The sequence below is a fragment of the Muntiacus reevesi genome, chromosome 6 (assembly GCF_963930625.1).
Source record: "Muntiacus reevesi chromosome 6, mMunRee1.1, whole genome shotgun sequence".
Classification (NCBI taxonomy): Eukaryota; Metazoa; Chordata; class Mammalia; order Artiodactyla; family Cervidae; genus Muntiacus; species Muntiacus reevesi.
In genome coordinates this window covers 63694598-63706582 of record NC_089254.1, presented here as the reverse complement: position 1 = coordinate 63706582, position 11985 = coordinate 63694598, and the positions used below count along the sequence as shown (strand labels likewise).

Sequence of the window (11985 nt, the reverse complement as noted above, 5' to 3'; positions counted from 1 at the left end):
AGGGGTCACAGGAGAAACCATCTGAAAATCAGAAAATATTTTAAGTTGAGTAAAAATTGAAATGCAACATAACAAAATCTGTAGGGAACTTGATGACCTTTACAGTATCAAATGACTATATTAGTAGAAAAAAATGGCCACAATAATCTAAAGATTTTACATTAAGAAACTAGAAAAAGAAGAGATCAAAAGCCAGGAAAAGTTGAGAATGATGAAGATAAGAAAATAAATTAATAAAATTGAATGAACTGGAAAAGGGGATAGAGCAAATGGGATCAAGGATGCACTTAACCCCAGGATGTACTCAGGCCTGGGATATACTTAGCCCTGGGATGCGCTTAGCCTTTTCTTCTTTTTGTGGCACACTGCCTGAAAATTGGTGAAGTAGTAAATGTGCAAAGGTAAGAAAAGATACATAAGTAGGTACATTTTTAATGTATGATAAATAGCACCAAAGAAGAAATAGAGACTGTGCACATGTAGCAAAAGAGCAAAGCACTTCAGAGACAATAGCTAGAAAATATCAAACTAAAATTGTCTAAAAAGAAAAAGAAAGCAACCCTTCCATTTCCATCCTCAACACACACACCCAAAGCCACCATCGTCAACAATACAACCACACCTTTGTGGTTACCATGCAAAAGAGAAAATGCTAAAAATAAAACTACTATATTATCCAGCTACCCGCTTCTGGATATTTATTTATTCAATGAAAACAGAAAACACTAACTTAAAAAGAAAAGTGCAGCCCTATGTTCACTGCAGCGTTATTTACAACAGCCAAAATATGGAAACCACCTAGTGACTATCAACAGATGAATGGATAGAGAAGATATGACATACATGTACTGTGGAATATTGCTTGGCCATAAAAAGAAAGGAATCTTGCCGTTTTTCATAACATGGATGGAATTTGAGAATATCATGCTAAGTGAAATAAATCAGACAGAACTCTGAGATACAGAGAACAGACTGATGGGTATCTGGGGGGAAGGGGGTTGGAAGGTGGGTGACATGGGTGAAGGCAGTCAGTTGCATGGTGACACATAAGTAACTGGACTTATTGTGGTGACTACTTTGTAGTGTAACTTGTATACAAAGACCCAAGGATTATGTTGTACGCTTGAAACTAATATTACGTACCAATTTTACTTTAAAAAAAAAGATTGCTCAAAGGATAGAAGAGTTAATTTATGGCATTGAGGAAAGGGGTAGTGGGTACAGGAGAAGGATTGGGGAGATAAAACGTATGGCTGATCTTCATTACTCACAGGTTAGGTGTTTGTAAGCTCCCCTGCTCCCCTGAATCTATCTGTAACCCCAGAATCACTGCTCTGCGGCACTTTCACAGTCACTGGCCAACACGCACAGAGTAGAGGGAAATGAGTGGCCCTGTGTGTTCCCAGCTGGTGCTGAACAAAACTGTTTTGCTCTTGTTTCGTATCTCATACTCTAAACAAGTGTCCTTTTCACAGTCTATTTAGTGCTACTTTTGGGTTTTTTTTGGTTTTTTTTTTTTGCATTTTTGTGCTTTTTGTTGGTGATTTTGTGGTTTGAAAGGGCTCCCAAGCATAGTGCAGAAGGGCTGGCTAGTGCCCCTAAGGAAGGCCTGAAAGGCTGTGATGAGTCTTGGGGAGAAAATATATATGTTAGATACACTTCCTTCAGGCATGGGTTATAGTGCGGTGAGCCATGAGTTCAAGGTAAATGAGTCAATGATATGTACTAAGTATGATATCTTTAAACAGAAGCACACATAAAATAAGGTTATATATTGATGAGCTGATGAAAATGTTGTGGCCACTGGAGTTCGTAGGGCGGGTGGTAGCACGGAGCTGGGAGGTGGCTCCGAGAACTTCAGCTTTGTGCCCAGCGGCAGCTTCTACAGAAATAGACCAAGATGAACACAGAGCCCAGGAGGAAGTTTGGGGTGGTGGTGGTCGGCGTCGGCAGAGCCGGCTCCGTACGGATCTGGGACCTGCGGAATCCACATGCTTCCTCGGCATTCCTGAACCTGATTGGCTTCGTGTCCAGACAAGAGCTGGGGAGCGTTGATGAGGTGCCGCAAGTTTCTCTGGAAGATGCTCTTTCCAGTCAAGAGATCGAGGTTGCTTTTATCTGCAGTGAGAGCTCCAGCCACGAGGACTACATCAGGCAATTCCTGAATGCTGGAAAGCATGTCCTTGTGGAATACCCCATGACACTGTCTTGGGTGGCAGCTAAGGACCTGTGGGAGTTGGCCGAGCAGAAAGGGAAAGTCTTGCATGAGGAGCATGTTGAACTCTTGATGGAGGAGTTTGCATTCTTGAAGAAAGAAGTGGTGGGGAAGGACCTGCTGAAAGGGTCTCTCCTCTTCACAGCTGCCCCATTGGAAGAAGAGCGGTTTGGCTTCCCTGCATTCAGTGGTATTCTCGCCTGACCTGGCTGGTCTCCCTCTTCGGGGAGCTTTCTCTCGTGTCTGCCACTTTGGAAGAGCGAAAGGAAGACCAATATATGAAGATGACCGTGTGCTTGGAGACAGAGAACAAAAGCCCGCTGACCTGGATTGAAGAGAAAGCACCCGGCCTAAAGTGAAACAGACGTTTAAGCTTCCATTTCAGGTCTGGGTCCCTGGAGAATATGCCCAATGTAGGCATCAATAAGAATATTTTCCTGAAAGATCAGAATATATTTGTCCAGAAACTCCTGGGCCAGTTCTCAGAAGAGGAGCTGGCTGCTGAGAAGAAACGCATCCTGCACTGCCTGTGACTTGCAGGAGAGATCCAGAAACACTGCTGCTCAAAGTAGTGAGGCGAAGGGGCAGTGCTGCTCTGCTCAGCAAAACCGGAGCCTGATCTTTACCGAGAGTTGGCCTTTATCTCTATTCTTACCATTAAACGTGTCTTGGGTAAAAAAAAAAAAAAAAGAAAGAAAGAAAGAAAATGTTGTGACCAGAGACTCACAAGAACCTAACCCTGAATTTCCCCTGGGAGCAACAGTTCAGTGTATGCTAATTTAATGTCTGCTGTGACCTTACACAACATAACTTCTGTGAAAAAGGAGAGCTGACTATCAGAAGGACACACATCAATCTCACAATGGTAGCTGGGAAAGAAAATCAGGGGCTTTGTCAATAAAGACATTTATTAAGGCTGAAAACAAACACTGCAAAATGTGAACTGTTATTGAGTGGTGCTATATGGGTGTTTGTTGTGACCCACACAGTAAAAGACTTTGGCATAGTCAATAAAGCAAAAGTAGATGTTTTCCTTGAACTCTCTTGCTTTTGCGATGATCCAATGGATGTTGGCAACTTGATCTCTGGTTCCTCTTTTTCTAAATTCAGCTTGATTATCTGGAAGTTCACGGTTCACATATTGCTGAAGCCTGGCTTGGAGAATTTTGAGCATTGCTTTGCTAGCGTGTGAGATGAGTGCAATTGTGCAGTAGTTTGAACATTCTTTGGCATTGCCTTTCTTTGGGACTGGAATGAAAACTGACCTTTTCCAGTCGTGTGGCCACTACCGAGTTTTCCAAATTTGCTGGCATATTGAGGGCAGCACTTTCACAGCATCATCTTTTAGGATTTGAAATAGCTCATCTGGAATTCCATCACTTCCACTAGCTTTGTTCGTAGTGATGCTTCCTAAGGCCCACTTGACTTCACATTCCAGGATGTCTGGCTCTAGGTGAGTGATCACACCATCATGGTTATCTGGGTCTTTAAGATCTTTTTTTGTATAGTTTCCCAACAAACTGTGGAAAATTCTTAAAGAGATGGGAATACCAGACCACCTTACCTGCCTCCTGAGAAATCTGTATGCAGGTCAAGAAGCAACAGTTAGAACTGGACATCGAACAACAGACTGGTTCCAAACTGGGAAAGGAGTATATCGAAACTGTATATTGTCACCCTGCTTATTTAACTTATGTGCAGAGTACATCATGAGAAATGCCAGGCTGGATGATGCATAAGCTGGAATCAAGATTGCCGGGAGAATATCAATAATCTCAGATACGCAGATGACACCACCCTTATGGCAGAAAGTGAAGAGGAACTGAAGAGCCTCTTGATGAAAGTAAAAAAGGAGAGTGAAAAAACTGGCTTAAAACTCAACATTCAAAAAACTAAGATCATGGCATCCGGTTCCACTACTTCATGGCAAATAGACGGGGAAACAATGGAAACAGTGAGAGACTTTATTTTGAGGGGCTCCAAAAAATCACTGCAGATGGTGACTATAGCCATGAAATTAAAAGATGCTTGCTCCTTGGAAGAAAAGCTATGACCAACCTAGACAGCATATTAAAAAGCAGAGACATTACTTTGCCAACAAAGTCCATCTATATTCATTGGAAGGATTGATGCTGAAGCTGAAGCTTCAATACTTTGACCACTTGATGCGAAGAACTGACTCATTGGAAAAGGCCCTGATGCTGGGCAAGATTGAAGGCAGGAGGAGAAGGGGATGACAGGATGAGTTGGTTGGATGGCATCACCAACTTGATGGACATGAGTTTGAGCAAGCTCTGGGAGTTGGTGATGAACAAAGAAGCCTGGCATGCTGCAGTCCACTAGGCCCCAAAGAGTCAGACATGACTGAGCAACTGAACTGAACCGATACGAGTATTTGTTATTATTTGCACTCATTTTCATTTCCTAGAGTAAAAATCCTTAGGAAGACAACACAACTGAGAAAAAAGGGATAAAAGCGTGGTCACCATTAATAGTGTGTACCTATCCTAAGAGTGAAGTATACAGTTAACTGCATCAGTTCATCAAAACCTTTAACTTGGAAAAGTGAGTAATTGCTACTTGGCTATAGCTGGTCTTAACCTAAAACACTGCAGCTGTCTCAGCATTAACTATGCTCAGGACTAGCATTTATGAAAATCTGGTGAATTTGAAACAAATTTTTATGAAGTTACAGGTTGAGGAGATGCTGTTACTTACAGTGTTAGTGGGTGACAATTTGTCTGTCTGATGCTAGTTCACAGTCACATTACAAAGCCCCATTTCTGTGCCATAAGGAATCACGATGCCTGTAGCTTAAAAACTCTCAAAGAGATGCAGTGGGATATTTTGGTATTCTGCCCCAAGATAAAGCAACCAGGTATCAGGAAGCTACTTTTTCCCTAATTATTTCAGTAGTCAATATAAGTATAATCTCTGAAGGATAAAGTGACCTTAAATCCCTAAGAAAAAGCACTTGTGAATGTAAAGTATCCTTTTAAGTAAACTAAGTGTAAAAGGACACTTGGAGATGCTATCACTAAGTTAATGGGAAGTAGGGGGACACTGTATAAGCAAGACCATTTACACGTCTTAGTTCTGATCTAAAAGATGAATTAATTTATGTCGAGTTTAATAAACATAGGACATGTTGCTCAAATGTTAGTATATTCACTTCTTTTTTAAATAATGAGAAAATATTTCAAATATTTTCTAAACCACAGAAGAGCTTCAGTTAACCAAACCAAGGAGAGGGAAGAGTCACTGTAGTATTATTATCTGAATTTTCTGATTGGTTAAGGGCTTAAGCAGATCACTTGCCCATGAAATTTCTAAAATGTATCATATAACTTCTAAATGTGTTACCCTGCCAATAGGGTCATACTGCTACCAATAATGTATTATTGGTACATTGAAGAACAGCTTATTGAAAGATTTGCCTTGTAACTGGTGTTGTCTAATGCTTTTTACTTATTTATTCCTTAAAATAGTGCTATGCAGTCAGGACCCAGGATCGTCATTTTCACTGCTGTAGAAGCTCAAACACAAAGTGATTAAGTAAACAGAAAGAAAGCAATCCCAGATGACTTAAAATTCTTTCATCACTTCCTTAAAATCATTCTGAATTTTAGTGATGCTATAATTCTCTGAGATGGTGAAGATAGGAGGCCTATAAGAACATTTTGATCCTGGGTCATGGTCTGGAATTTTGAATACATTTGTGGCATTAGAATGCTTCATAGTCACTTATCTCCAAGTCTCAGAAGCAGAGCAGGGGGTGGTTAAGCACAAATACCCAGTAACCCAGGGTCTACTGTAATAGTTTCTTAATATGCAGTAGCTGCCCATGTTACTATACTTCTGGGGAAAACCAGGTGTTTGGCAAATTAGTGAAGGTGTTATGAACACATGCTAATTATTACCTGGCAGCATCATAAAATGATCTGCCTTATGAAAGCAATAATCTTACTGGCTGAGCTGAGGACCCCAACACATTCCAGACTGCATCAATGACTCTTTAACTGAATATGCCTAATTCTCACAAAGTTTTTTTTTTTTCTTTAGGAATTTTATTTTTCATGTGCTCTTTAGACAAAGATGGCCTCTAGGTCAAGAAAATTTCTTCTTATTTTTGACCATGAGAGTCAAAGAGCTTGACTTTTAATTCAGTGTTTTTTAAACAGCTGGAACCTGCTGAGACCCATTATTTTGCTGTCACTGGTGTTTTGACAGCATTTTCACATCATGGCGGACCATCTGCTTCTAAAGCCATCTCATTATTTCTTTGGGAAGAAAGTCACAAGCATTTCTTAAAAAGGAAGCCCACACTCTGCTTGGAAATGGAAACTAAAAGACAGTGAAAGAGGACAGAAATACTTCCAGTTTGTTTCATCTTCATTGATGAAAATTGCTGTATAAAAATTCAGTGTACCATTATGAAAGGCTGTAAAATATTTGGAAACTCCAACAAGAAAACATCTCCATTAGTAAGTGGGTTTATTGACATAACTGAACATAACAATGTATAACATTTATTCATTTCCCACTGAAAGACCTTCCAGTGAAAGTGTTTTTACATGGATTCAGGCATTAACCATTTTCAGTGATTTTTGCAGTTAAAAGGGTAGTTGGTGGGAAGAACCAGAGGTCTGTTTCAGACTTTCAAAGGGACTCACTTTATTACACTGCTGGGTAAAAAAAGCAAGAGCTGAGAAATCCAATTGCTCTCTGAATGAAAAAGCTAGGAGCACAAAAGGTGCAAGATAACCACGAGGTTGCAAATAAGAGCAAATTCCACTTCTCCTAAGGCTCAGAATCTGAAGCAAGCCCTGGTCGCAAACTAAGACTGACAGTCTATTTCCTGTGGTTTATTAAGTTTGGGCCCCACAGATAAGACTGCCAGAAAAGCAGCTGTACTTTAAGTGGTCTGGACATTTACTCATCTGAACATAAACAAAGATCAGTTCATTTAAATCCCTGTGTCCCTACTCAGCTGTTGGGGCAAGGCAGGCCTGGTTCAGTGGAGACGAAACGGAAAAGCGGTGAAGCGGGGTTGAAGGATCTCTGGAATATGACAGATTCCCTGAGTCTTCAGGACCCTCGGGGGCTTAAGGCCCTAAACAGAAAATTCACTGTTAGCCTTAGCACCTTTGCAGTGGCTTCCCCAGCACCCTGCTGCCAATGAATCTGTAACCACTATGAATATAACCATCTTGTACATCTTCTAAGTGACTGTGTTTTTAGACCACACACAAAATTATTCATGTAAACCAAAGCACTACATTTAGTGATAAACATCTACTTCATAAATATCAAGGAATGAAAGTATCCCAAAGAGTCGAAAACAACTGAACAAATAAAGACTAACCTAAGTTTAAAACAAAAACATTAAAAAAAAAAAATACTGCAATTATTAACTAAAAGGTAAGTTTTAATAACATGGGGGAAAAACCACTGGGTAGTGGAGGGATTAATTTGCAAAATATATAATTATTTCACAGTGAGGTTTAAGTATTCCTAACAATCTTCTGGTTTTAGTAGAAACATACAACCACTGATGTACATTTTTTTCACATCCCCCCCACTCTTTCATATAAGACAATAACGTGATCAAACATTACACTATCAATTGCAAGTCACCTTTTGCTCACCTCCTATCAGGAAATTACCTTGATCACTTAACCGTGCAGTTCAAGAGAAGTATGGCACAGTCAACTGCGTGTTACTGATAAAAATATGAGAAGTACCACATCACATTTATTCCAACCTGGACAGGTCATCAGAGATGTGGTAAAGTGAACTAGAACGATGGCATTCTCTATGGGGTCATCAGTTAGTTATGTACACCTTACATTCTTTTATGGAATCTGGCATTGAAATTTCCTTTTCCACATGTAAGTTTAAAAAATAAAATTAAAAAAGCCACAGGAGCAACCCCGAAAGAGAAGTCTTGCATGCAGCCTCCTCCTGAGAAACTTTGTAATCTTAGTTAACCCGAAGGTCAGCAAATGTTTTCGTGGTGTTAATGTTAAAAGGGAAATACTTGAACTGCCCTGCTCAACTAAAACGGTCCTTGAGTTTACTGGTCAGTTTGTTAAATGTCAGAAATCTTCACATTTTTGAAAAAAAAAAAAAAAAAAGTAGCATCTCTAATTATTTAAACATTAAGTTATCCTGAACGTTCTATCAGTCAACAAAAGAGTTCCTCCACGAGTGTGTTAAACTTCACCACCTGTTCACAACATCACCCTTCTTGGCAGAGACCACCAGACCAGTGGGGTCAGTTGCCAAGCTACCTTTGTAATGGTAATACGTTCTTTTTTTCCTTAAATAGAAACAAAACTCCAAAAAACAAAAACACATGCATCCAATTCTTTCATGGCCACGTAGGAGGCAACGAGCACCCTTTTCTACCCCAGAGGCCAGGCTACTGCATTAAAAAAGTCCATTCTCACAGCTGCACCAGCGTAGTAAAGAAGGCTTCCAGTCTCTCGACCCCACCATCCATTTGTCCCTTATTCTTGGTCTTGACCAATACCAACCATTTACTCCACGAGCGAGCCTCGGGATTTGGGGGGTGGTGCGGAATTAGCTGCTATCTGTCTTCTTTGGCCCTTCTGGCAAATGCACAAAAGGGAGAAAAGAGAAGGTCTGATAAAAGGAGATCTTCCCCTGAGGTGGGTTGCTGAGGCCCGCGGATAGGCGGCTCCCCAGGGCCAAGGAGATGGTCTCCACACCCCCTGATGGCCCTGGATCTACCTAGTCGGCAAATCGCTGCAGGAGATGATCCTCCCGCCGGAGGCTGCCGCCTGCGCCGCCACCCCCGCTGTCCATGAAGCGGTCGCACGGGAACTCGATGAGGTCCGCTTCGCTGAGCGCGCACACGGTGGTGCGCGGCCGGTGCGACTGGAAGCCAGAGAAGTCGGCGGACACGCCAGTGCCCATGGAGCGCAGCGGCCGTCGGGTAGAGTACATGTGGCGAACGTGGACGGGCGCCCCGCCCTTGCGCCTGGCCCGCAGCTTCCTCCGCAGCCAGCGCGACGCCCAGGCCGCCAAGGCCAGGAGCACCAGCAGCGCGTTGACGGCCAGCAGGGCCAAGGTCAGCAGTTGGTAGTCAACGCCGCCCTGGCTCCCAGGCTCCGGCAGGGTGACCAGCCCCGCGCAGTGGTCGCGGGGAGCCACCGGGCAGACCCGACCACCGAGCACGCCCTCCACGCACACCAGGTAGGGAGTGTCTCCGCGCAGTTCGCGCAGCGTGGCCGAGTCGCTGCGCTCGGGCAGGTAGACGAAGCGGTGGAATTTGGGCTGCTGGCCAAAGCGGTCGAAGAGCAGGCGGAAGCGCGCGCCGCCCAGCGGCCTGGGGCTGCGGTGCTCGCGCACAGCCCAGCGTACCGAGGCGCTGTCGGCGCCCACTGCCTCCACCGTCAGGTTGCACAGGATGAACTTGTTGAAGTCACACGGGTCGGATACCAGAGGCGGTAGGCCGACCCCGCCGTCGGACTGGGCGGCGCTTTCCTGCTGCTGCGCCGCCAGGCGCTGTTTCGCCGCGCGCTGCCAGGGGTCGCCGGCTGGCGCAGAGGAGAGCGTGGCCGTCGGGGTGGGTTCCGCGGAGCCAGGATCCGACGGAGTCGGACGTGCCCGCTCAGGCTTCTCGAGGAGGTCCAGCGGGTGTGGCGCCGTGCCCGCGGCAGCAGCGGCGTTGGAACCTGGCTGCTGGAGGCCCGGGCCCCGCCGACTCAGCCTTAGGGCGCTGCGGTTACCCAAAAGCTCCCTGGCCGCCCCATCCCAGGCCATCCCTGGCAGAAATCGACTCCTCTGCTGTGGCTGTGGCTGCGGCAGCAGCTCCTCCGCGAGGGCACCTGCAGGGGGCGCCACCTCCTCCCCTGGAGCTGTGGGTAGGGGCCGCCGCTTGTCGTCGGCAATCGGGGGAACCGAGGACGCGGGATCTGTGCAAGACCCGTTCTGCAGTTGCTGGTCATCCAGGTAATCCAGGTACTTGCCCCGCAGGGCCGGAGGGTGGCGACACTGCACGAAAACGGTGAGGAGCCGGCCCTGTGAGTGCCAGTCGCCCATCCAGCGCTTCAGACCCCGCAGCCGGCAGTCACAGGTCCAGCCATTGCCGTCTAGATCCAGCCGGTAGAGGGCCGGGCTGGCCGCGAAGATGTCCCCGGAGAGGGCGCTGAGCGCGTTGTCGCGCAAGCTGAGCTCGCGCAGCCGGCCCAGGCGGCCAAAGACAGTGGGGTGCAGAGCGGACAGCTCATTGCCACTCAGGTCCAGCGCCTCCAGGCTATGCAGAGGTTCCAGCAGTGCCACCGGCAGTTGGCTCAGCCGATTGCCCTCCAGGCGCAGCTCGCGTAAGGCCTCTAACCCCCAAAAAGCCTCAGGAGCGAGGTGCGTGAGCTGGTTGCCCCTGAGTGAGAGTAGGCCGAGGCGCGACAGGTGCTGAAAGACGCGCGGCCCGAGGTGCTGCAGGCTGTTGGCCGAGAGGATGAGGGTGGAGAGGGAGCGCAGCGGTGCGAAGGTGGCTGCATGGCGTAGGGAGGGCTGCAGCTCGTTGGCAGAGAGGTTGAGAAAGCGCAGCTTCCCCAGTTGGGCGAAGGCGTTCTTGCCCAGAAAGCGGATCCGGTTGGACTCCAGATGTAGGTAGAGCAAGTTGCCCAAGGGGGCAAAGACGGCGTCCGGCAGCGCCCCCAGGGCGTTCCCGTCCAGTCGCAGCTTGACCAGGCTCTCCAGGCCCTCGAAGGAACCGCGGCTGAGGCGACCGATCTCGTTCCCGTTGGCGTAGAGGATGCGCAGCTTGCGCAGCGGGGCCAGGGTGCCCGGGGCGAACGCCTGCAAGAGATTGTTGCCCAGGTAGAGCTCCTCCAACCGCGAGAGCTTCTCGAAGGTCTTGGGGTGCAGCGAGCGGATCTGGTTGTACTGCAGGTCCAGCCGTCTGAGCTGCCCCAGGCGGTGGAAGTCGAAGGCCGTGATGTTGGTTATGAAGTTGCCGCCGAGGCTGTAGGTGAGCACGTCTTGTGGGCTCGGGAGCGAGCTGGTCTTGGGCACGGCGCGGAGCCCTCTGTTGGTGCACAGGAGGTGCTGGGGGTGCTGACAGTCGCAGCGCTCCGGACACACCGGCTGGGCCCACGGCGGGAGCGCAAGGCAGCCGCACACCACGAGCAGGAAGCGCACGGCGCGGGCAGCCTCCATCGCCGCCCGCCCTGCGTGCTGCGGCCGGATCGTCCTCTTGGCCCGCCGGCTTTGTGTCTCCTCTGCATTCCCTTTGGCCTGGCCAGAGTCGCTAAATGGCCTCTTTCGGACTTCGCAGCGCTGTCCAGCCCCTCCTCCGCCCTTTGTCCGGTGGCTGGCCCGGGTCTCTGCAGGCGGGCTTTGCCGGGCCAAGTCAGGCGGCGCAGGGCGCTCTGCGAGCTCCGGGTGCTACTTGTTGCATTTCTGCGGAAAACTCTTTCTCCGGGTGCGCGTCGGGGTGGGGGTGGGGTGGGGTGGGGGGGCGGAGGGAGGGAGCAAGACCTGAGCTTTTTGTTTGCAGCTTGAGTCCGGAGAGCTGGATTCCCTGGCACGGATTCTCCCTGCCGAGCGGATTCCCCAGCTGCAGGCGGGAGCCCTTCCAAGAGCTCCTCCGGGCGCGGCTTGGCTGCTGCGCCCCGGCGGCTTAGCCCCAGCAGCCCGCGCCTCCTCGCTCCGGGTGCGGGAGCGGGAGCGCAACCTCGGTGGAACAGCCCCGGGAGGAGCCGGGGGTGTGCAGGCTGCGTCCGGAAGGGACCCAAGTC

General features: G+C 47.7%; 1 protein-coding gene and 1 pseudogene across 1 annotated transcript; one reads left to right on the top strand and one right to left on the bottom strand.

The window, feature by feature from the left end:
* Positions 1 to 1827: 1827 nt before the first annotated feature.
* LOC136170754 (biliverdin reductase A pseudogene) lies at positions 1828 to 2802 on the top strand (annotated as a pseudogene).
* A 3917-nt stretch (positions 2803 to 6719) lies between these two features.
* TRIL (TLR4 interactor with leucine rich repeats) lies at positions 6720 to 11538 on the bottom strand. The gene has a single exon (XM_065939780.1). The coding sequence runs from the start codon at positions 11402 to 11404 to the stop codon at positions 8972 to 8974; it is 2433 nt and encodes an 810-aa protein (XP_065795852.1). The 5' UTR covers positions 11405 to 11538; the 3' UTR covers positions 6720 to 8971.
* Positions 11539 to 11985: the final 447 nt, after the last annotated feature.

Bases quoted from the DNA above. Each gene is read 5' to 3' on its own strand.
- TRIL (XM_065939780.1), bottom strand. From the start codon at position 11,404: ATGGAGGCTGCCCGCGCCGTGCGCTTCCTGCTCGTGGTGTGCGGCTGC.